Source organism: Danio rerio, chromosome 1 (genome assembly GCF_049306965.1).
Source record: "Danio rerio strain Tuebingen ecotype United States chromosome 1, GRCz12tu, whole genome shotgun sequence".
Classification (NCBI taxonomy): domain Eukaryota; kingdom Metazoa; phylum Chordata; class Actinopteri; order Cypriniformes; family Danionidae; genus Danio; species Danio rerio.
The window spans coordinates 13,485,955-13,512,462 of NC_133176.1; the positions used below are offsets into that span (position 1 = coordinate 13,485,955).

Below are 26,508 nucleotides of genomic sequence, written 5' to 3' on the forward strand. Positions count from 1 at the left end.
TTATTTTATTTAGTATGGAGGTCAATAGCTAGGTTTCTGACATTCTTTGAAATATCTGCTTTTGTGTTCAATAGAAGAAAGGAACTCATAAAGGTTTGGATTTACTTGAGGGTGACTAAATTATTGGTCAACTTTCCTTCAAGTAATGGAACCTTGTTGTAAAGTGTTAGCAAAATGTTTAATAAAAATAAAGTAACATTATACTGTATATTTGATCAAATATATGCTATAATATTGTAAACAAAAGTAATAGTAGGACGGCATGGTGGCTCAGTGGGTAGCGCTGACGCCTCACAGCAAGAAGGCTGCTGGTTAGAGTCCCGGCTGGGTCAGTTGCCATTTCTGTATGGAGTTTGAATGTTCTCCCCATGTTCATGTGGGTTTTCCACAAGTCCAAAGACATGTGCTCCAGGTGAATTGGGTAAGCTAAATTGACTGCAGTGTATGTCCTGGTCCTCCAGGTTGGGGGTTGAGCGCTGCGCTAATTAATGACCGCTTAATTAGATGTTAAAAAACACCAACATAGTGTGGCTAAAATATCACCTGTGATTATAGATGGATCTAGGTGTAAGAGGAAGTAATTATACTTTTTAAAATATATATTTTTTTATTTTCTTTGGCAAAGCTGATTTTCCTAGCGATTGACTTCCATAGTAAAATAATAATTATAATAATAATAATAATAAGTCAATGGTTTCTAGTTTCTGACGATTTTTTATATAAATTATTATATCTAATATATAATATGGCGAGGGCATCACGGTGGTGCAGTGGGTAGCACAATCACCTCACAGCAAGAAGGTTGCTGGTTCGAGCCTCGGCTGGGTCAATTTGCATTTCTGTGTGGAATTTGCATGTTCTCCTCGTGTTCATGTGGGTTTCCTCCGGGTTTTCCCCACAGTCCAAAGACATGTGATGCAGGTACATTGAATTAGCTAAATTGTCCGTAGTGAATTTGTATGGATGTTTCACAGTAATGGGTTGCAATCTGGAAGGGCATCAGCTGCGTAAAATGTGCTGGACAAGTTGGCGGTTCATTTTGCTGTGGTAACCCCAGATTGTTAAAAGGACTAAGCCAAAAAGAAAATAAATGAATGATTTTAATATGGCTGCACAGTGGCTCAGTGGTTAGCTTGGCTGGGACAAATTCAGTGTCACGTGATCCTATTTTATATATATTCTATCTATTGTATATTTGAATATATTCATTTAGTGTTCAAGAAACTTTTCATTACCCATCTTAAAAACTAAAAAGGAATATTTGACTTGTTATAAAGGAGTTTTGTTGTTCTGTTGAGCTTAAATGAAGATATATTGAAGATTGTTGGAAACATGTAACCATTGACTTCCATAGTAGGAAAAACATTTACTATAAATGTCAGTGGTTACAGTTTCTAACATTCTTCAGTATATCCTCTTGCAAAACTCCAACAAGTTTAGAACGAGGACAGATTTTTCATTTATTGATGAACTATACTCCTTAAACATTAGCAAATGATTTGAAATACAGTATATTCTTGTAACTCGTCTTACTACCAATTTAAAGCATCTTACTGACGCCAAACATGTTGAACAGCAATGTGTGTGTGCGTGTGTGCCAAGCTTGGATTGGTTTTCCTTTAGCTTGTTTTTTTGGTACCATAATTCACAAGCCACATGTTCTCCGCTTGTGTCCATAAATCTTCCCCTGATTGATTCTAACGGCCCGCTTATTAATTTCGTAGTCTCTCTCCAGACTCGCTATGGACAAAGTATGAGCGCAAGATTGTTCGACAGTCCGTGTCACAAAAGGGTAATGAATTCATTCCTCAAGCGCCTTTAGAGGGGCATTTTTATTTCTGTTCTCATGCCTGTTGCGTTCTTATGACCTAATTGTGAAGTCTTAGCATAGCGGCTCTGAAATCTAAACCCCTCCACGCTTTTATCATCATTCACATTGACTGCGCACAGGGACATGAGATGAGCTGGACACCGAAAACTGTCCACCTGCAATTACTGTAATAATAGATCTAAAGTGCTTTTTGTTGATGGTTACAGCTGAAAACATATAACATTAATATTAGCCGGATCATGAGCTACAGAGCTACAGGCTGCTTTTGATAGATAGAAAACTGTATAGATTTGGCCTAGTGTTCATGCTGATGTCCCATCACCTCCGCTGACCCCTGGGGTCAACGTAAGGCCGAAAGATCAGCAAAGCACAGAGAAGGACATACCCCACTAATGCCTGCGCTTTGATTAATGGCACCCATGATTTGCCACCTGCCGTTTTATATGGCACTCTGTAAGTAACTGATCTCGAAGTGCTTGCATGCGTGGCGTCCGCATTTTAAATAGCTGCCTAAATTTATCAGCTTTGTGGAGGTCGTTAAAAATTCAGACACCGGCAAGTTTGACTCGCGTTCTGGTGTGAAAACAACCACTGTGAGCCATATCCAGCTGTCATGGTGCGCCGTATATTTTACCCTTTCGGACATGTGATGCTTGTACATGAGAGGTGTGGTTTCACCAAGTAGGACATGTTCCTGGATCAACATCTAACAACATTCCAATCAGAGTGAAGGGATAAGTTTTACCTTTTATGTTAAATTTAGGCTTAAGATCACACGATTTTGGCACAATTTCGGCATGATTTCCTTGATAGGGTTTTGTGGGGATTCATAACATTGACAAATGGGCATTGTGACAAAAGAGTCGTGCAATGTGGCATAGTTCACGATAACTGATACCATGCCTGGGATGTCTCACGACACCACAGCCGAAAGTCCAGCAGGTTTACTTTTTTCTTGTTCTTCACGACGAGTTCCGTCATGTGGGTGACACTGCACAATGGGAGCACATAATTTCTCGGTTATCTCAGCGGATGCTTGCCTTAATGCGTTGGTCAAGTAATCAAAAACTAGGCTGCATATTTACTTATGGATATGATCAATCATTAGTTATGCAAACTTGAACTGTTTTTCTAAAATACTAATATGTTTTAAGCTGTTTTATTTCACAGACTGGCACAAATATGCAGACATCTACATTCTCACAACAAGTGCCTGATTCTCTCATTCCTCCAACAGAGTTTGTTCTTCAGTAATCTGGGCACATGTTCGGTGCTGCGAGTACATTGCAAAAGGATTTCCTGCTTATTTAAATGTGTCATTAATAGTGATAACAGTATAATATAGGCTTCTGAAACTAACTTTATTTAGGTTAGATTATTATTTTATTTAACAAATCCACAAAATCACATGGCAACTCGTGTTTTGGCGCTGAAGCATATAGCAAACTTGTTTTGAAGCACATCACCTCAAAGGCCATTCGTTATTCTTTTTTATTTAGTAGTGACAGTGCATTCGGAGAGTATTTATAGCGCTTCACTTTTTCCACATTTTTTGATGTTCCAGCCTTATTCCAAAATGAAATAAATTCATTTATTTTCTCAGAGTTTTACACACATTGTAATAATGACATAATGACATAATAATTTATTAAAAATAAAAACCCTGAAAAATCACATGTACATCAGTATTCACAGCCTTTGCTGTGAAGCTCTAAATTGAGCTCAGGTACATTCTGTTTCCACTGATCATTGTTGAAATGTTTCAGCGGCTTAATTGGAGTTTACCTGTGGTAAGTTCAGTTGATTGTACATGATTTAAAAAGGCATTCACCTGTCTATATAAGGTCTCAGGGTTAACAGCATGTCAAAGCACAATCCATGCATGAAGACAAAGGAATTGTTCGTAGACCTCCGAGACAGGATTGTCTCGAGGCACAAGGCTGGGGAAGGTTACAGAAACAATTCTGGTGCTCTGAAAGTTCCGATAAGCACAGTGGCCTCCATCATCCATAAGTGGAAGATGTTTGGAACCACCAGGACTCTTCCTAGAGCTGGCCAGGCCATCTAAGCTGAGTGATCAGGGGAGAAGGGCTTTAGTCAGGGAGGTGATTAATAACTTGATGGTCACTCTGTCTGAGCTCCAGCGTATTTCTGTGTAGAGAGAAGAACCTTACAGAAGAACAACCATCTGTGCAGCAATCCACCAACCAGGTCTGTATGGCAGAGTGGCCAGACAGAAGCGACTCCCCGCCTGGAATTTGCCAAAAGGCATCTGAAGGACTATATATATATATATATCAGACCATAAGAAACAAAATTTTCTGGTCTGTAGAGACCAAAATTGAACGCTTTTGAGTGAATGCCTGGCGTTACGTTTGGAGAAAACCAGGCACCGCTCATCAACAGGCTAAAACCATCCCTACAGTGAAGCATGGTGGTGGCAGCATCATGCTGTGGGGATGTTTTTCAGTAGCAGGAACTGGAAGACTAGTCAAGATAGAGGGAAAGATGAATGCAGCAATGTACAGAGACATCCTGAATGAAAACCTGCTTCAGAGTGCTCTTGACTTCAGACTCGGGCAACGGTTCATCTTCCAGCAGGAATATATGAGAAAAATATATGAGAAATATTGGAGAATACTTAATTATAGGATGATCGCGGGATAGAATGGTAAATTATGGGAGAACCTGGCAAAAACAGAAGGGTTGACATGCATTAGGTAAACCGGAAGTGTTTGTGGAAAAACTGTTTTGCGAGAGAACGCAAAACATCTGTGCAGGGGAATGCAAAAACTAAAAAAAAAAATCCCGTCACTCTGTTACACTCTGTTTTTTTTTTTCCCCACCCAGTTTTTTTTTCTTCCACCCATTTCCCCCCCACCATCACGTCCCTTCCGGGTCTCCAAAAATTCCACTCTCTGATTTCTGTAACAGGAGGGCAAATAATTGTCTACTTTTTCTAACTGTAAATCAGCAGTAATAGTGTATAAAATGCAGAAACAAGAAAATATTTGCTTTTCAGTTTTTTTAGGTCGGATAATTGTTGAAAGCATCCAGTGTGGATTTTAACCTTAAATTTAGTAAAAGTACAATCTATTACAAAAATTAGATGATATAAATACAATGAAGAGAACATCGTTTTTAACTTTAATTTGTATCCAACTTTTGCGTAAGAAATGTGTTTATTGATTTAGTAGTGGGTGAAAGTGTATCCAATGCATTAAACATATGCCGGAATAGTTGGTGGTTCATTCCTCTGTGGCGACCCCTGATAAATAAGGGACTAAGCTGAAGGAAACTGAATTAATGAATGTATTTGATCTATAGACTTTCCTCCCAATTCTTTTAAAAGTGAGAACTGATCTGTTAGACTGAATAACAGCTCACTCCATTAGACTAATTGCAGATGATTTACTGTACAGCCTCTTCTTTCCTATTGGCCGACCTGACCTCAGACTGTCATATCCCTCACACATCTGCAGTTGTCCCTTTCTCTCTGTCTTTGTTGGGCTGTGCTTGTCGTGTCTCTTTCCCAGGGCCAGCTTGTGTTCTGTAGGTTTGGCAGCGGCACTGCCTCTAATACGGGCACGCAGCTGTCGTGGGCCAGAGGCGGACATTGATAACATTCAGTTGACAACAAATGTTTCTCTACTCGCGTTATGTGTGCGCTTATGCACTTCTAGGAGGAGCGCACCCACAATAGACCCGCAGCTCTACTGAACGTAGTGTTTTTCTCTATAGGCTTTGTGAGCTGTGACACGGTGTCTAATAATACATGCTTATAATGGAGAATGATGTAAGACGTGTTGTCGGCTTGATCTAGGAAAGCGCCCACAATTTTCATTGTGCATTTAAAATTAGGGGTTCATTCAGCTGCTCATGCAGGGGTCAAAGAATTTTAGGGTTTGGGTCAAATTATTATTATTATGTCTGATAATGTTTTTTCTTCTGGAGAAAGTCTTGTTTGTTTTATTTCGGTTAGAATAAAAGCAGTTTTACATTTTTTAAGCCATTTTAAGGACGATATAATTAGCCCCTTTAAGCTATATTTTGTTTCGGTAGTCTACAGAACAAACCATAACTTGCCTAATTAGCCTAACCTGTCTAGTTAACCTAAATAACCTGGTTAAGCCTTTAAATGCCACTTTAAGCTGTATAGAAGTGTCTTCAAAAATATCTCAAATATTATTTTCTGTCATGATGACAAAGATAAAATAAATCAATTATTAGAAATGAGTTATTAAATCTATTAAGTTCAGAAATGTGTTGAAAAAATCTTTCTGTTAAACAGAAATTGGAGAAAAAATAAACAGGCGGTCTAATAATTCAGAGGGGACTTAAAGACTTTAACTGTATTTAAGGAAAATATTAAATGCAAGTGCCTATAGTGTTTTTGACATAATACAACATCAAAATATGAATGAAATAATGATACATTTAGCGTAGAATATTCTTGTAAAAATTAAATATGTTGTGCTGTTTTAATAGAAATCTATTTTTATTTTTTAGATTTTTTAATGTTATAGTGGTAATTTCCTCTAAATTATGAGGCAAAATAATTGTTTGCTCATAAAGTAAATTTACAGGCCAAATTGTATACAATACAGATAAAAAAATTAAAGATGTATTACACATATTTTGGAAGCAACCTCTTTTTAAAAACTCATAACTTATAATTTGCTACATTTTTCTTTTGATAGTTGGGTATTGGCGGTATAATAAGCAGTATTAAATACATTACGCCTATGTGGGTCCATGTAAACCATGTATACATGTCTGTGTGTGTGTGTGTGTGTGTGTGTGTGTGTGTGTGTGTGTGTGTGTGTGTGTGTGTGCGTGTGTGTGCGTGTGTGTGTGTACGTGTTTTTGTGACATATCAGGACACAAATCTGTATAATGACATGGGTATGACACAGGTATTACAAAAAGGAGGTGAAATATGAGGACATTGGTGACGTCCTCATTTCTCAAAATGCTTATAAATCCTACAGAATGAGTTTAATCAGAGAGTAAAGCTGCACACAGTCTCCTGTGGTGGTTGGGTTTAGGAGTGGGGTGGGGTGAGGGCAATATAATATACGGTTTGGGCTGCATAAAATGAATGGAAACCTATGTAATGTCCCCACTTTTCACAAAAACAAACATGTGTGTGTGTGTGTGTGTGTGTGTGTGTGTGTGTGTGTGTGTGTGTGTGGTGAGACTCTCATTTTCTCTTCCCCTCCCTCATTGCACTCTCTCTCTCTGGTCAGTTGGTCTCGCGCGAAGCAGCAGTTCACTCGCTCACTCAAGCCGTGCTGCGGTCCGGTGTCAGAGGCAACACTGATGGAGACACTTCACACGGTCACCGCGGACCGAGAGGACACCGGACCGTTCAAAAAGCTGCTGAAAGAGGCGAAAGAGCATCGCAATAGTGACGAGAACAGCGAAACAAACTATGTAGACCTGGGTAATCCGTCGGACATGAAGTCAGACAGCACAAAGACAGTGAAAGTCACTTTCACAGGTGAAGGGAACCAGCTGGCCATATTCAAATGTAAAGGAGATGCGTCCATCTATGGGACTAAGAGTCCCGGGGAGCAAGAGGGGAATGAAAATACAGATAAAACCTCATCGAAAGAGGGGAAGAGCCTTTCAGAGAGCCTCCAGGAAGAGCGCGCTCCGCTGACAGACGACTCTGTGGACGCAGGAGAGGATGTAAAAAGTGAAAATCCCAAATCTCCGTCGTATGAAACGGAGGAGCTGGAGTACACCGATATGTACTTGAACAGCCGCTGCGAGTCTAAAGCCAGCCCGAGCGCGGCGGACGTGGAGTCGCACTATATAACGACGCACGAGATTCAGCTGACGGAGTTGGACCACGATGTGGATTACGAGTTTGGCCGCGGATCCTGCTGGGATTTCGAGGATGATAATCTGGTGTATTCGTTTGTTGACTACGCATCATTTGACAGCGACGAGACGACTCTCGGGAGGATCCAAAGCAAGTCCAGGAGCAGTAAAGTTCCGTTCACTTCACGCGCGGCCAAGCTTTGCGCCACAGGTGCTCTGGTCAGCACCGAAAGTGAACTTTGTGAATCTGATAAATGTGCCAGCTCGGATGAGGGCGCCGGACAGCTTGGAAATTCAGCAGGACATATTCACCTGTCAATCAAAACGTCTTCGCGTGCCGTCAACGAGCCCGCCGCCAATGTCCTGGGACAGAGGAATGTGCGCTTTCACACCAGACGCGCAGGCGAGCGGAGTCATTATTCATTCAGAAGCTCGGACTCCAAAAGCGAGACCCTGTTTGACCGCTACTTTATCCCACCCCCCGGCCGCCAGCACCTCGCCAGCAAGCTGAGGGGGAAGGACATCAACGAATATTCCAGTGGCGCGTCCAGTTCCGTCAGCGAGCTGGATGACGCTGATAAAGAGGTGCGTAATCTCACCGCGCGTTCCTTCCGGAGTTTGGCGTGCCCGTACTTTGATGCCATTAATTTGAGCAGCTCGAGTGAGTCCTCAATGTCAGAACACGGACTGAGTATTAACAAATGGTCCGCTTTCGTCGACTTAAATTACGGCAGTTTGACACGTGAGCCGCACAAGAACTCTACGCCCGTTTTTGAGGGAAATAAAAGCGCAGAGTGCGCAAATATAAAAGACGCGGTTCAAAGCAGTACATCTAGTCCTCAAGCTAAAATAGTGTCGATAAAAAACAGCTTGAACTCACAGCAGACGTCCAAGAAAATAGAGATACGAAGCAAACCGGGTGAAACCATCACACAGACTGAAACCCTGAACTTCAGCTGTAATGTAGGAGCTGGCATACCTGCGCGAGAGAGGCGCGCGAAACGCGCACTGCATGCCATGATGTCACGTTCCACAGCAGAGGTTATGAGCAAAGCTGAGCGTGAAGCAGAAAATCTGCTCGACGAAAGCTTGGAAGAATCCCAGAAGAAAGCCATCTTCGCCTCAAGTCTTTTGAAAAATGTGATTTCCAAGAAAATGCAGTTTGAGCAAGAACGTAAAATGGAAAGAGGTGAAATGAGAGACAAATACCCTGCTCATGCTAAGGATTGTAAAGAGTTTGCCAAGGGCTTAGAAAGACAGACTTCTGAAACATCAGCACACTCCCAAGAGGATATCAGGGATGTGACAGACCAGCCACAAGAGACTCCATGTTCCCATGCTGCAGAAATCACAGAGTCACCCTGCGACCCTGAAACGTCCAATAAATTAGATCCAAGTGAACCACTGAAGACCCCCAGTCAAAAGAGTGCTTTCAAAACCTGGAAAGATGGAGAGCAGGAAGCGCAAGGTAATGGAGAATCTCAATGCACACAGGAGGAGGAGACGCTGCCAGACACCTCAATTAGACCTGTGATGGAAAGCAGCGAAAGTGTTGAGGGCGAGGGTAGGATGATTAAGATGTCTCACTTGTATGTCCCTAGCTCACAGCTTATGCCTAAGGAAAAGGAAGCAGCCGGGCTTTCATTACATAATCTGAAAGTGACTGGAGATCTTGCAGAGTCAGATGGGGGAGGGTGTGGAAAACTGAGCTCCGGCCAGCTCCATTGCTTTGCGGACACAGACCAAACCTCACAGTGCCAAAAAGCACCCGAAATCAAAATACAGCTTCGTAGTGTCAAAGAAAACAAAAGCGATCAGTTCAACATCACCAATCTGTTAACACCTAACATCAACCATGTCAAAAAGGCTACGAGTGAATCTAAAAGCCATTCATTGACCATATCAGACAAAGTCCCGCATTTTATGGTGAGGGATATTAGAGATAGTAAATGTAAGTTCCAAACACCTATTCATCAGGTAAGAGATGTGCGCAAACTGGTAAAGAGTTCATATCGGTTTGTTGCGCTTGAAAATGCTTGTGGTTCATCCACATCCTTACGAGAGGAGAGCAAACCTGTCAACAGAGGACCCGACAGGAAACCATTTCCCACAGCTATGGTAATAAAATGCCAGTCTGTAAACACAAACCATGCCACAAAACCAGAAGGTGAAACGGAAACATCAAGATCATCCCCAAATCTGTCATCTGAGTGGGCTACTAAAAGCGAACCCATGCGCACTGCACCCAGAGTGCTGCACACTAAGCCTGTGACTGAACAACCAGAGTTTAACCTAAAAATAGATGCTAAATCATCAAATCACAAACCAGAAAAGGCAACAGAAGGCAGTGAGAAGAAGCCAGAGTCGAAGGTTTCAAATCAGATAGCCCTTGAAAAGTTAAAGGCAGCTGTGAAAACGATGGAGCAACTGTACGTTTTTGACAGGAACGAATGGAAGCGCAAAACGCAAGCGCCGAGACCAATCACGGACAGCCACGTGCTGTCGCTCATCACGCGAGAGGAGCAAGGAGTCATGACCAAAACAGACTTTGAGAGCGAATATGGGAAGGCGGACACTAGTATTGAGCTGCACTCTGAAAAGCTCGTCTCAGCCTCTAGTGCCGGAGTCGATGAGGAGAAAGTGTGTTTGCCAGGCGGTTCTCACAGTCAGGAAGATTCTTTCAGTGAAAAGTGTAACTTCAGAGATCCTACCTGTGTAAATACAGCCAACATTAGCACTCAGAAGATGTTTTCTAGTAGAAACTACACCTTAAAAACGCACAAATCCCCTTTATCCTTGAGAATATGTCAGAAAGGTGAAGAAAAGAGACAGAAAGATCTGCAGCAGCCAGACTCTGACAATTATCTAACCATCCCCATTAAAGCTCATCCTTCAGATTCAAAACCCTCACATGCATCGGGCTGCACCAAGTCTCACCTAAATACCTCCCACCTTCAGCCCGTGCAGCGCTCGCCTGTCATAATGGAGTCTTGGTCCCCTGACAGCCCTACAGCTATGATTTATCATCACGCTGTGCCCGTGCCAAATGTACCTGTTGTTCAACCCCAGCTGCTCTGCCTCACGCCCCCTGCAGACGTCCCGCATGCTCACATCCAGCGCAAGCTGCTGCTTGACCCCACCACGGGTCAGTACTACTTAGTGGACACCCCTGTTCCGATGCAGCCCGCCGCCCAGAGGTTTTACCATCCTGAGAGTGGCCAGTACTTGGACATTCCTTTATCACTCACTCCAGTGCCAGTGTCGGTGTCACCGGTCGCCCTCGGTCCTGCAGCCTATCCCCCAACTTACTTGGTCTACCCTTCGACCTTTCTGCCTGCACCCCCGGCGCCGCAGTCACATTCATCCACCTGCTCCGAGGGCGAGGATGCAGTGGAGACGGGCAGCATGTATATGATCCCGCCGGGCAGCACAGCACCCAGCAGCACCACCAAACCGGTCATCAGCATCACATCGCAGCAAGGTGCCCGTATCGTTGCTCCTCCCTCCTTTGATGGCACAACAATGAGCTTTGTGGTGGAGCATCGATAACGGAAGGTGAGTAAACACCGCACGGCTCTGTGTGTTTACATTGTAAGATAATAATTCTAAAACTCAAGTCAACAGTTGATAAATAAATGTTTGTGAGATAAAGAAAGTTCTGCAAGGAACCATCAACAGATGTATAATGCTTTCATTTTTTTTTGGAAATATTTTACAAATATAATTGTTTTAAAGATTAATTTCGGATGAGACGGTGGCTCAGTGGTTAGCACTGTCGTCTCACAGCAAGAAGGCCACTGGATTGAGTCCTAGCTGGGTCTGTTGGCATTTCCGTGTGGAGTTTGCATGTTCTACCCTTATGTGTGTGGGTTTCCTTCGGTTGTTCGGTTTCCCCCGCTGTCCAAAGACATGTGCTTTAGTTGAATTGAATAAACTAAATTGGCCATAGCGTATGTGTGTAAATGATTGTGCATGTATGTTTCTCAGTACTGAGTTGCAGCTGGAAGGGCATTCGCTGTGTAAAACACATGCTGGATGAGTTGGCGGTTCATTCCTCTGTGGCGACCGCCCATGATTAAAGGGACTAAGCCACAGGTGTCAAACTCAGTTCCAAAAGGGCCGCAGCTCTGCACAGTTTAGATCTAACCCTAATTAAACACACCTGATCAAACTAATTGAGTCCTTCAGGCTTGTTTGAAACCTACAGGTAAGTGTGTTGGAGCAGGGTTGTAACTAAACTGTGCAGGGCTTCGGCCCTCCAGAAATTGAGTTTGACACCCCTGGACTAAGCCGAAGGAAAAAGGAAAGGAATAAATACTGTTTTCTATGATAATGTTAAAAGTTTTTCCCAGTTCTGGGTTGCAACTGGAAGGGCATTCTCTTCACAAAAGATATGCCGGAATAGTTGGTGGTTCATTTCACTGTGGCAACCCCTGATAAATAGTGTTCTATACCAAAGGAAAATTAATGTTAAAAGTGCAGTAAAAACAAAAAGTCACCTAACATTCACATGCATGAACTAAACTAAAATGATCATATAATTCATTTGCTTTAATTTGACTCCTTGGTTTTGAAATGTTGCATTACGTTCATATTTAATGTGATTAATTACAGCATACTGGGAATGGGCTTTACTAATTCTTAAATAAATGCTAATTAAATATTCAATTTAAATAAAAATCATTCTAAACAGAGGCCAATAATGCAGTTGGATAATTTGCATTAAATCCCAACAACATTTTTTTCAAGACTGCTTAATACTAAGAAATGTAATTGTAAATATCGGCAGTGTTATGTATGTGTATGTACAGCTGCAATCAGAATTATTAAACCTCTTAAATTATTAGCCCCCTGTTTATTTTGTTTCACCAGTTTCTGTTTAACAGAGAAAAGATTTTGTCCACACATTTCTAAACATACTAGTTTTAATAACTCATTTCTAATAACTGATTTATTTTATCTTTGCCATGATGACATTAAATAATATTTCACTAGCTATTTTTCAAGACACTCTATACAGCTTAAAGTGACATTTAAAGGCTTAACTAGGTTAATTAGGTTAACTAGGCAGGTTAGGGTAATTAGGCAAGTTATTGTATAACGATGGTTTGTTCTGTAGACAGTCGAAAAAAAATATAGCTTAAAGGGGCTAATAATATTGACCTTAAAATGTTTTTTTTTAAATTAATAACTGCTTTTATTCTAGCTGAAATAAAACAAATAAGACCACGTTCTCCTGTTATCAGACATACTGTGAAAATTTCCTCTGCTCTGTTAAACCTCATTTGGGAAATATTTAAAAAAGAAAAAAAAATTCAAATGGGGGCTGATAATTCTGACTTCAACTGTATGTGTGTACGTGTGTGTGTCTGTAAAACTGTACTTGTTACTAACACCTGTTTCTTGCATGTCTGTTTGTTCATTGTGTGTGTGTGTGTGTGTTTGTTGTGGAGCAGTAGTTTATGGGGAAAGTGAATGTTGTTTGGTCTAAATATAAAAAGAGAGTTATGATGGCTTCATGTGTTTGAGTATTTACTTTTTGAACAGTTTTGACAGATTTGTTTTCTACTTGAACCAAGAATAGTGGGACTAAGACAAATAAAGGCAAGAATGGCACGTAAAAAATCTTAATGTACACTCACCGGCCACTTTATTAGGTACACCTTACTAGTACCGGGTTTGACCCCCTTTTGACTTCAAAACTGCCTTAATCCTTCGTGGCATAGATCCAACAAGGTACAGGAAATATTCCTCTGAGGTTTTGGTCTATATTGACATGATAGCATCACGCAGTTGCTGCAGATTTGTCGGCTGCATATGCATGATGCCAATCTCCTGTTTCCTCACATCAACAAAGGTGCTCTATTGGATTGAGTTCTGGTGACTGTGGAGGCCATTTGAGTTAAGTGAACTCTTTGTCATGTTCAAGAAACCAGTCTGAGATGCTTTATGACATGACCCATTATCCTGCTGCAAGGAGCCATCAGAAGATGGGTACACTGTGGTCATGAAGGGATGAACATGGTCAGCAACAATACTCAGGTTGGCTGTGGCGTTGACATGATGCTCAACTGGTACTAATGGTCCCAAAGTATCCAAGAAAATATCCCCCACACCATTACACCACCACTTGCAGCCTGATCCGTTGATACAAGGCAGGATGGATCCATGCTTTTATGTTGTTGACACCAAATTCTGACCCTACCATCTGAACTGGTCACTGCAGCAGATCGTCTTGATCATGTCTACAAGTGTTAATGCATTGAGTTGCTGCCATGTGATTGGCTGCTTAGAATTTTGATTTAACGAGCAATTGGACAGGTGTACCTAATAAAGTGGCCAGTGAGTGTAAATGAACATTGCTTGCCTTTTTTGCTTGAATTGAGTCTCATCCAAGAAAACAGGCAATCTTCAAAATATGTGTCAGTTTTGATGTCATTTTGATCAGATACTCAAGTTCATCAAGTTTTTCTTATGTTGCACACCTACAAAATCATAGAAATACCAAACACTGGCAAGTATTGCAGGCACTTGACAGTATGCATGTGTGAGTGTGAGCTGTGTGGAAAGGTCAGTCGGCGAGTGAAGTATTTGTTGTGCTGAGGCAGTAGGTTGACAGCTGCTGGGGCCGATCAGAGGACCAACAAGCTGCAGCAGGGTCAAACCTTTTTATAGAGAGAGACGGACTGAGAGGAACCTTCATATCTGATCTTTAGACATTCTGCATTACTGATCAGTGTGCATACTGGACATCTATTGTCATTCAGACTCGCTGTAATCTTTTGTTTTGTGGCAATCTATTTGTTTATAATGCTGTAGAACAGAAACATGATGATATGATTCCACATACTGTATGGGTGCTTCTTTAATTACAAAGTTTATTTGAGTCAGGCCTTTATTTAATTCTTTTAATATTTTATTAGCTTTTATAGTTTTTTTTTGCTTCAAATTTCTTTTAGATTTTTAGTGCACAAATTTTAGATCACGGTTTTATTTAATATGTATTAAAAGCATTAAATATGAAAATTCAAAATAGAAATATCAATATTTTTAAACTATGATTGTGTGCAAAACAAATGATTACTTTACCTGAATTGGGATGTAATGCATGTAAATATAAATAAATATAAAATATTTCCAATATAGCAGTAGTTAAGAAAATAATATGCAATTTGTCAATCAAAAAATCATTTTTTAACATGCATTTAATTAGGAAATTAATTTGAGGACTACAGAGGACTAAGAAGTATATTTTAATAATATAATATAATATAATATAATATAATATAATATAATATAATATAATATAATATAATATAATATAATATATGACTGTTTATAAAATGAAATTTCGAGATGTAAGTAATGAATTCTAAGAAATCACAACTGTGTGATATAAACTCACAACTGTAAAAATAATTGTGCTTTTTATTCATTTATTTTACAATTTTCGTCTTGTGGCAAAAAATTTGAATGTGTCTAATAAAAAATTTCAACACTGGATGTGACCAAATAAAATCCATTTCAACTGTGGTATAGTTTCCAATCTTTCAATAAACTATTTAAAATATGATTATATTATTCATTCATTCATTTTCTTTTCAGCTTAGTCCCTTTATAAATCAATGAACCGCCAACTTATCCAGCCTATGTTTTGCACAGCAGATGCCCTTCCAGCTGCAACCCATCTCTGGGAAACACCCATACACTCTCATTAACACACAATTTAAATCTACCCAAACCCAAGCGACCGCAGGTAGAACATGCAAACTCCACACAGAAACACCAACTGACCCAGCTGAGGCTTGAAGCAGCGACCTTCTTGCTGTGAGGCGACAGCACTACCTATTGCGCCACCCTGATTATATTATATCATGTTATATTATGTTATATTGTATCATATTATATCATATTATAAGGGCTGCATGGTGGCTCAGTGGTTAGCACCTTCGCCTCACAGCAAGAAGGTCATTGGTTCGAGTCCCAGCTGGTCTAGTTGGCATTTCTGTGTGGAGTTTGCATGTTCTCACCGTGTTCGCAGCTGGAAGGGAATCTGCTGTGTAAAAACATATGCTGGATAAATTGGCAGTTCACTCCGCTGTGGCGACCCCTGATGAATAAAGGGACTAAGGCGAATGAAATGAATATTATTATATTATAATATATTATAATATATTATAATTTATTCATTAGTCAGCCATTCAGTTATTTTCTTCAGATTTACAAGATATAAACTTACAATTCTGTTGTTTAAATGCCACAATTCTGACTTTTCGCTTAATTACAAGATATTATTAGAGATTAGATTAATTATTAGATAGGAACGTGAAATCGAGAGAAATAAAAAACAAATATCTACGATTCATGTAAATGACACAGTATTTAACTGTAATGTGGACTGTAGGACAGTTATGCAGTATGTTACTGTATTTTAAAGTTGCCTTGTGAACATTGCTGTATATTTTACAGTAAAGATATACAAAACTGTAAATACATATGCAACAAGATAAATGGTGCTGTAAATATAAATAGAGCATTTTTGCTGTGATTTACAGTAAGTCACTTGGTAACTGCTGCCAGCAAGTTATTGTAGATTCTACAGCAGAGGTGCCCAAAATATTTCTAATGAAAGACAAAAAACCAAACTTGATTGAGGGTTGTACGCTGAAGGTAAATAATATAGCAAACTGAATTATATTAAAGCTGATATGGGTAACTTCCTAATTTATTTCATAATATTTAAAAATGAGCAAAAATGACTTAACTCGTATATGAATGATATATTTTTACATCTTAGAATGAATTTATTACAATAAAACAAATAATTCACGTTATAACACAATGGAGTTTAATGCTGTGTACACTAGTCATACTGCCGAGGTCTTGTGGGTTGTCCTCTATCTGTCAATAGACAGTATTTACATAAAAAAAAAATCTGATTCATTTACAACATTTAATTGAAGCATTTAATTTCAGTTTGCTTTTTTTGTAGCTTAAAGTCCTCAAGAAATCAAAACTCACCATATGATTTTGTTAGCTCACATTGCTAGTTTTGTGGTGAACAACTCATCTGTGCATTTCACTAAGAAAAAAAAAGTTTGCCCATGTAATCTTTAATCGAAATCTGAAAATGCAATATTGTCAGATTACGTATATTTTTGGAAATGGGCGTGGCTAATACATTTAACTGCGCCGCTTCAGCTGTCGGTTTTGACATCAAACAGAAATGGTGAGCAGGAGTCTGTTAGGTTGTAAAACGTTCCCCAAACCCATTTCCCATCTTTCTGATTGAAATGCATACTTCACTACATCCAAGAAATAACAGGCACGGCTTCCAGTTCATGAGGACTTTAACAATAAGTAGAGTTGCTGAAGTTTGCCCTGCGCGCTTGCGGTTTTAAAGAAACTTCTTTGGTGCGTCAATCTTGTCAATGCTATTATTCAAAAAGGTAATGATTCGCACTCATGAAGTAATTGCTTCGTACTGTTTTTCTTTTTTCTTTTTACATTCTTCGGGTGATTTAAAGATATAAACGATTCAGCACAATGCCTCCCTCAGTGTGTGAGGCATTGTGCCGAAACGTTTGTGCCTTTAAATGCGAACACGGTGAGAACTCTACTTAGATTCAACAAGGTACTGGAAAGAAAAACAGTATAAGGACTTTAACAATAAAACAAACAAAATGTTAAGTTAAATCAGAATAACAATATCTGTTAAATTTAAAATAATAAATACCTGCCATTCTCCCTCTCTTCTCAGATGGGACGGTAGGACAAATCAAAGCTTACCATGGGCCAACTTTGTTCCGTGGGTCCTAGTTTGGGCATCTCAATGTCCTACAGGAAATCATTAACAGTGAATTCTGAAATAAAAAGCAGCGATTATCTTATTTAATTTGATCCTGATGCAGAAAAAAAAGTAAAGTAAGCATAGTCTGATATTCCCCTTGATTCATCTGTTCTTTCTCTTTCCTTCTCAGGAGGATCCCAGTCAGAGTGTGTTCACCAACCACTTCATCAAAAAAACAAAAACAGACATGATGCACAGTTTCCCACATCTGTCTTCATCAATTCCTACGTGGTGTTGCCTCCTGATCTGTGACTTTTGCAATGCTCAAAAGCTAAAGATGAACCATTTAAAGCAGTTTTTATAAACTTGTGCAACAAATTAATTTGAGGCAACCGTAATATTTTTTTTGCCCATCCAGCTGTCTTGAAGCACTGCATAGTTGAAAGAAATCGTTGCTTGTTCCGTTTTGGTTTTGTTGTATAAAGTGTCTGTGTTTTTACATTTTTATGGACTCCTTTTTACCTACCTATAGGTACAGTATAATGCCAAGTTCTGATTGAGTAAGGCATGGCTTGTGTGAACGAGAGAAATGTGATGTGGTGACTGTGTTGCGTATGAGAGAAAAAGCAAGCAAACTGTTTTCTCTCACTCTGATGAGAATGATGGTTATAGTGACGGATCACGAGGAGTTCTGTATAGTTTCAATGTATAATAATAATAATCACGCTGTTTTTACTGAACTGAAAACATGTGCCTTTGAGAAAGATTTCACTTTTCGTCTCAGTCCTTACGTGGATGACCATTACCTCAGTTTGCAGTGCAGGCATGTTGCTGTCTCATGGGATTTTGCCTTCACAGTATTATACTCCTTTGCTTTGTTCAGTTTTACCCTTACTTTACATCATCTGTCTTCCATGTTCATTTACTTTTTGTCCTTTTTTTGTAATATGGATCATCTATTAAAGGTATATGGATCTGCAGGCCAATCTATGTACCAATTTTAAATGGAATTATTGTTATTTTTGTCAGCGTTAACTATCTTTACATTTAATAAGTGTGTTATAGACGTTAACTTCGTAAAGATGAAGACATTTTGGGGAAAATACGTTATGAGAGTGGCTGCCAACAGTTTACCTACAAATAAAAAAACATGCTGTTGATGTGCTCACTCAAGACATTCGAGATGTACACTCACTGGCCACTTTATTAGGTACACCATATTAGTACTTTGTTGGACACCTATTTGCTATCAGAACTGCCTTAATCCTTCGTGGCATAGATTCAACAAGGTACTGGAAATATTCCTCAGAGATTTTGGTTCATATTGACATGATAGCATCAGGCAATTGCTGATTTGTCGGCTGCACATCCATGATGCAAATCTCCCGTTCCACCACATCCCGAAGGTGCTCTATTGGATTGAGTTCTGGTGACTGTGGAGGCCATCTGAGTACAGTGAACTCATTGTCATGTTCAAGAAACCAGTCTGAGATGATTTGCGCTTTATGACATGACACGTTATCCTGCTGGAAGTAGCCATCAGAAGATGGTCTTCTGCATATCTCAGAACTTGTAACAAGTGGATATTTGAGTTGCCTTTCTATAAGCTCAAACCAGTCTGGCCTTTTTCTTGTGACCTCTGGCATCAACAAGGCATTTGCTCCCACAGAGCTGCCACTCACTGGATATTATCTCTTTTTCTGACCATCCTCTGTAAACCCCTAGAGATGGTTGTGCGTGAAAATCCCAGTAGATTAGCAGTTTCTGAATTACTAAGACCAGCTCGACTGGCAACAATAACCATGTCACATTCAAAGTCACTTAAATCACCTGCTCTTCATTCTGATGCTCAGTCTGAACTGCAGTATATTGTCTTGAGCATGTCTCCATGCCTGTTGCTGCCATGTGATAGTCCAGGGTTCAACACTAAGGATTTTTTCTGCTGGCCTTTATTTCTTAGCCACATATTTTAAATAATTTGTCATCAATAACGTCTGTGAATCTAGAAATTAAATAAAAAATATGTATTATGAATAAAAAAAATAAATGTATCATGAGTAAAATTCAAAGTGTTAAGCAAACAAAAAGAGCATTATGGAAAATATGCATGCCTTTTATTGCAAAACAAAAGGTGACTGACCTGCCAATATGAGGAAAAACTGTGCAAAACATCACTTTGTTTTTGTTTTTTCATCATATTGTAAATGTCTGCTTCAAGACATTAGAAACAGACATTTTCCTTTAGCCTCATCATTTGATGTTTCCATCTCTTCGCTGTACTGGATGTCACCAGGTTATGGAAAAAACAACAACATACTCACAACATCCAATCAGATAAGAGGAATTGAAAAACAATATGGTGTTTACGACTTCACAGAGAAATAGTAGCAAGCGATTTAAACTTAAGTGACAAGGCAGCACTTGCCCAACCAGGCCAGTAATGAACATGTCTACTGTCCTGAGCGTCTTGCATGCTGGCCATCGGGCAGTCCTTATTGTTGAGCCCTGAAATCTGAGTAAAAACTTGCATTAACGAGCATATAGTTGGACAGGTGTACCTTATAAAGTGGCCAGTGAGTGTAGGTAACCTTTACTGGAACGTTAACTTCTATCTTATGTCATGTCACGAGGGTAATAACACTTGAGTGATGCTGTGTGGTTATAATCTTGTAACTTTCAGTCTCTTACACAGACTGATCGTTTTGGTTCATAAGATAACAATGTATTGAAAGGAGTCACGTGTATTAATGTTGTGCAGTGGCGCCCCCAGAAAATTTTCTTAGGGGTGGCCAGAAGAGGCCGCACCAAATCTTGGGGTGGCACACAAAAAATAATGAATTCAGTGTAATGTTATATTTTTGTTTCTGGTAAATGAACTAATGTAGTTTTTATTCATTTAATTAATTCTTCTTGAAATATTGCAATTTATTCCTTAAATTAATTCAGCAAGTACATGGTCAAACCAAAAAAAATCTATGTTTAGTTTAAAAACACTTTTCATATACTGTATAAATAACTTCTTTTTTTACGTGCTTTTATTGTACATCATACGGTATATGCCATGTCTAAAATTAATTAAGATCAATGTGTTTATTATTCCCAGTGATGGGTTGCAGCTGGAAGGGCATCCACTGTGTAAAAATGTGCTAGATAAGTTGGCGGTTCATTCTGCTGTGGTGACCCTGGATAAATAAAGGAACTAAGCCGAAAAGAAAATGAATGAAAGAATAATGGGTTTATTAATTACCCAAACAAATGAACGAGCTGAACAAAATGCATTACTATATATACACTCACTATACCTAATAATATTATTTATCCATATTGCTTTTTGAGCCATTTAATGCAGCTTCTTCTATTGATATACTGTAGCTTAAGGTAAATATTAAATAGCCATTGCTGTCTATTGAAGGTGTGTGTGTGCTGTCAACGACGATCAGAGAGGGTAGTGGTGGTTCTAGTTTAAATGACACCCTGGGCGAACCACCCTATACACCCCCACCTCTCTTGAATTGTTAGATTTGTTATTTAATAAATATAACAATTTATTTATATTTATTCTAAATAAATACAATTAATATTAATATACAATTATTATTCTAAATAAATAACAGAAATCAATCCTAAATATTTTTGGAAAACAACTGGAGTGATATGCCAAGATCACTTAAGAAACCTTTTGCATGAAAATTAATTATGACAATTCTAAAGAATACAAAAAATGTATTATAGAATATCTGTGGTCTTAGAGCAGATCATGGCTGAGAAATCATGTTATGAAGTATTACCTCCCTGACTCATTATCCCTCCTTTCTGCTTTAAAGGCATGCTTGGTGAAAGTAACATCATCATCATCATCATTTTGTATAAACTTTAGTCGACTTTCAAAACTCGCTGCGTACCGACACCTCTGCACAAAAGGCTGTTACTCCGGTTTCACGGCGCATGAGCGGTGCCTATTTTGTCGGCGGGCATGCAAACAACCAACCGGGATTCACACAGGAGTGCGTAAGGCGCGCGGGAATGGTTTTCTCCGCGCATGCGTCAGTTTGCTTTCACCAGCATTGAACCAGAGGGGGAGAGCTACGTCAGTAACACCAACAATAATTTAGTGACTGCATTTTATTTATTTATTTAAATATTGGGAATTTATAAGTTCATTTAAATCAATAATGTCAACAGCAAAATTATATTGGGGTGGCCAAAGGGGTCTTGGGGGCGCCCCTGATGTTGTGTTCCCTGCATGTGCTCTTTTGACTGTCAAAGTGCTGGTATTAATTTCTGAAATCACCAAGGACCACAGTTTCAGTTAAAATGATGATGTTATATTGAAGAAAAAAGTCATCTTTCAGATAGCCTGAGACAGAGTAAACGAACAGCAAATTGTCATTTTAAAGTCAATTAAATATGAGGAAAAATATAACTCAACATACAATATCCGTCTACTGATATAATAAATTATAGCCTGCTATTAAATCAAAGGATATGGACACGACAGCATGGTTAATAAATAACAATTAATTACACAAATTTTATACATGGTTGTTAACCATATAAAAATACAGTTCTGGGTATTCTGAGCACACCGAAAAAGATTTTCTGTGGAAACTGCCTATTATGTGAAATACTAATGTGATACAAAACAAGATCATTGATTTATAAGTTTAATAAATCAAGTGTAGCCTCTTCAGCCCATATTAAAAGCACTTTCAGTGGAACATGCACGTCATTGCACTATTAAAATCACTTACAGGTCTCGTTCCAGTGATGTTAATAGTACGCGAGTAACATCGGAGGAATCTATTGGCCCACTCAGCTGCCTTTTGTAAGGGCAGTTAAAAAGATCACCTAGCCTTTAAATGTTGTAAGAGGCTGAGAATTGCACACCGAAGAGGCTAAATGAATGGATTTCATTGTTTTATATGTGGCCCAAAGAAACAAGAATCACTACAGTATGATAACTATGAGATAACTAAGGCATATTTCACCCAAAAATAAAAATTCTGTCATCATTTACTCACTGTTGACATGTTCCAAACTGGTTTGAGTTTTTGTTTTATTCTGGTAAACACAAAAGAAGACATATTGAAGAATGCTGAACTCCTGTAACATTGACTCAAGTGCTTGTTAGTGTACTGTAGTGTTTGTTTACTTAGTCTTTTGCCTACTTTGGAAATCAATGTTACAGTTTTCCAACATTCTTCAAAATATCTTTTGAAAACAGAAGAAAAAAACCCCACTCAAACTGTTTTTTAACACGTAAACAGTTAGTAAACGATAGCAGAATTATCATTTTTGGGTTGACTATCCCTTTAAATGCTCATGCTCACTAGATTTCTGAAGATTCTGATTAGTAGGAACCCTTGTCTTCCAAAGAATAAAAAAACAATACTATGGAAGTCTATGGCTACTGTTAACCGCATTCTTCAAAATATCTTCTTTTTTGTTCAACAGAAGGAGGACAGTTAGGTTTGGAAGAAGTGGAGAGTATGATAATCATTATAGTTAGTGACTAACCTATTATTTTTGGAACACCACTGTAAAAAAATTCATGACAAATGGAGAACAAATATTTCTATGTTGTTGTAACTTACTTTAATAAGTTGTTCAGGTTTAATTTACTAACTTTTTTTAAGTTATACAAAGTAATATTTTAGTCAGTTTGATTGATACAAGTTGAGATGACTAGAAAAGTTCATTTGATTAAACAAACAAAAAAACAAAAAAAAAATAACACAGCAAAATTTTGCGGTGTATTTGAACCTCCCAGTGCTGGGTTGTGGCTGGAAGGGCATCCAATGTGTAAAACCTGCCAGAATAGTTGGTGGTTCATTCTGTTGTGGTGATCCGTGATAAATAAGTGACTAAATCGAGGGAAAATTAACGAATGAATGTATTTGAACGCCCTATGTGTGAACAAAATGGGGTTTAACCATAGACTGTAAAATATATGTTTTGTTATCGTAATAGCATATCCAGTTGAAATCAGAAGTTTACACTAAAAAAAGAAACATAACAAAAAAAAAGTCTGATGGTAAATCATACTAAACGTTTACTATTTTTGGTCTTTTAAGATTACGTAAATTATTTACATTTGCTAAATGCCAGAATAATGAGGTTTTTTTTTGTTTTTTTGAGAAATCTTTATTAAATTCCAGACAGTCAAAAGTTTACATCTATTTCCTTGGTATTTTAGCTTTGCTTTTAAACTGTATAACTTTGGTCAAATGTTTTGAAGGAATTTAGGCCCATTCCTCCTGACAGGAGTCAGATTTGCTGGCTGTCTTGCTCACACAAGCTTTTTCGACTATGTTCACAAATTTTCTATCGGATTGAGTTCAGGGCTTTGTGATGGCCACTCAAAAACATTCACTCTGTTGTCCTTAAAGCACATTTGAACTAATTTGGCTGTATGATTAAGGTCATGCTCTGTTTGGAAGACCCATTTGTGGCCAAGTTTTAATTTCCTGGCTGATGTCTTGAGATGTTGCTTCTGTATTTCTACATAATGTTCTTTCTTCATGATGCCATCTATGCTATGAAGTGAACCAGTTCTTCACAGTTGGGATGGTGTTCCTAGGCTTGTAAGCTTTCCCTGTTGTCCTCCAAATGTAGCACTGGTCATTATGGCCAAACAGTTCAATAGTTCCATCAGACCACAGGACATGTCTCCAAAAAATATTATTTTTCCCAGAGTAATTTAGCACATTGTAATCTGACTTTTTTGTTGATTCTGGCTTGTTGATTTTCCCATGTTGTTACACAAGGAAGCAGTGTGTTTGAGGTTTTCCTTAAATACTATTCTACAGTTGTGCCTCCAATTAACTCAAATGTTGTCAATTAGCCAATCAGAAACCTCCAAAACCTTGACACCATCATCTGAACTTTTTCAGAGGCATAATAATCTTATTGTATGTAAACTTGTCATTCAAGAAAAGTTATAACAATTTCTCAAAAAATATCTCTCTCATTATTCTGCCATTAGGCATAACAGAAACAAATTGGATAATCTTAACTTGCCTAAAGAAAGGAAAGATTTTGTCACAAAAACATTTGACTTTAAAAAAAACCGGTTATGTGCTTTTTATACAGTGTATGTAAACTTCTGGTTTCAACTGTAGTTACCACATTTGGCAGCTGAGGAAACGTCGATGCGTCGGCCACAAATGGTCAAAAGTGACCGTTTAAATCAGCGTTCCCTGAAGCCTTTGCTTCTAAAAATGCCTATAATTAGCAGGCTATTAAAAAATTTAAAAAGTTTAAAATGTATATAAGTTGTTGTTGTGGGGCCCGTGTGATTTACACAGCTGGCAGAGGGTCTTTTGACGTGCTGCCAACGTGCTAGGTAAGTTTTCCGCGAGCTCCTGAAACTTCACCCGCCCGAGGCATTAGCTCGAGCTGACAGTTTGTGCGTTTGTTTACGCCGTCGCCATGGCAGCGGCGCCAGTGACAGACACGCGCGCTCAGCTGCTGCCCGCCGCGAGATAGGAATGTCCGCCAGAGCGCAGTTGTTGGTTTTCAGTTGCCAGCCGCCACCAAGCGGAACTCCAGCTATTATTTTAAACGTTTGACCTGCAACATTAATCCTCATCTGTAGTAATCTTTTGTAAAATGAAAATATAAATAACAATCTTCATACTGTGGTACACGTTGTGCTGCCTTTTATTCTAAGATCAAATTAAATCAGACTGATGTCGTTTTTATTTATTGACGTTGACAGTGAGGAGAAAATTATTGGCAAAATATACAAATTTTCTCTTTTACTTAATATATTCAGGTTGATGACAAAAAGTGATGTTGCCAGGTTTTGCAATAAAACTAGCCCTATAAGGCCAAAAATGCCACTAAGTATTTTACATCGCTGTATTTTAGGCGGTCTTTGAAAATTACTGTAAATCAGTAATTATAAAGGCTTTGCTACCATAAAAAATCATCTTACCATAATATTGACAGCTAAACAATTGGCAACGATTTGACTTCTGTGTGCCATCCAGTTAAAATGCAAGCAAATGCCAAACAAGTCCAACAGTAGTGAACTCCAAATTTGCTAAATTAATAAATGCTAAATTAATATGCTAAAAATAAACAATATGCTAAATTTTAGATTAACAAATAAAAAAATTTAAAATATTAAAAATGATTAATTTATATTAATTTATATTATATTAATTATATTAATTATTTATATAAAAATTAATTTATAAATCGACAGACCTTCTTATGTAGATTACATAGCAGTTATCAACAGTGTTGCCAGATGTAGCTGACTGATTCCAGCCCAAAAACTATCCAAAACACGCTGAAAAACAATAATGCATCTCTTCTGGAGATCATAACCGGTTTATAGGTGAAGGGGAGGGGTTGATTTGGTTCTGTAGAGGTGAACATAAGCAGACTTTTCAGTCTGGCAGCTATCAGTGTCCTGCCAACCTGTTACCATTAAAACGGAAGCCCCTGCACCTGACCAGTGTTGCCAGGTTGGACGGTTTTGAATTTGATTGTGTGGGTAAAAAATGTCATTGGCGGCTTGACAAAATTTGGGCGGTTTTCAAATGTATATTTCATATGAAACCTTTTTAACAAAACACAACTGAATGCTTCTTCTAATTCACTTAATAGAGACCAGTGCATAGTGCAAACCAGCACATCTGCAAGAAGAGGTGAAGGAAAGTTGTATCAAAATCTAACTCCTCGGACAAATCTGATTCCCCTTCGCGTACACGCACATCACTCAGCGCCTGCAGTTAAACTCACAGCGGTTATCATGACACTTTTAGCAATAATATTTTTCACAATTGACTGCAAGAACAAACCTAGAAGCGTTGTCTGATTGACAGCACCTAATTAGCATTCTTGCAGGACTCCCAAAGTTCATCAAGATTCTTTGGCTTCATCTGCAATGCCTCCTCCTTCATCTTACCCCAGACATGCTCAATAATGTTTATGTCTGGTGACTGGGCTGGCCAATTCTGGAGCACCTTGACCTTCTTTGCTTTCAGAAACTTTGTTGTGGAGGCTGAAGTATGAGGAGGAGTGTTATCCTGCTGACGAATTTGCC

General features: G+C 38.7%; 1 protein-coding gene across 1 annotated transcript in view; it reads left to right on the forward strand.

The window, feature by feature from the left end:
- xpa (xeroderma pigmentosum, complementation group A) overlaps positions 1–17,686 on the forward strand; it is a 30,253-nt gene extending 12,567 nt beyond the window's left edge. Inside the window, 2 exon segments of the mRNA NM_200471.1 lie at positions 10,335–11,215; positions 17,641–17,686. Coding sequence (NP_956765.1) covers positions 10,335–11,209 — 875 coding nt within the window. The 3' untranslated portion in view covers positions 11,210–11,215; positions 17,641–17,686.
- The last annotated feature ends 8,822 nt before the right edge of the window (positions 17,687–26,508 follow it).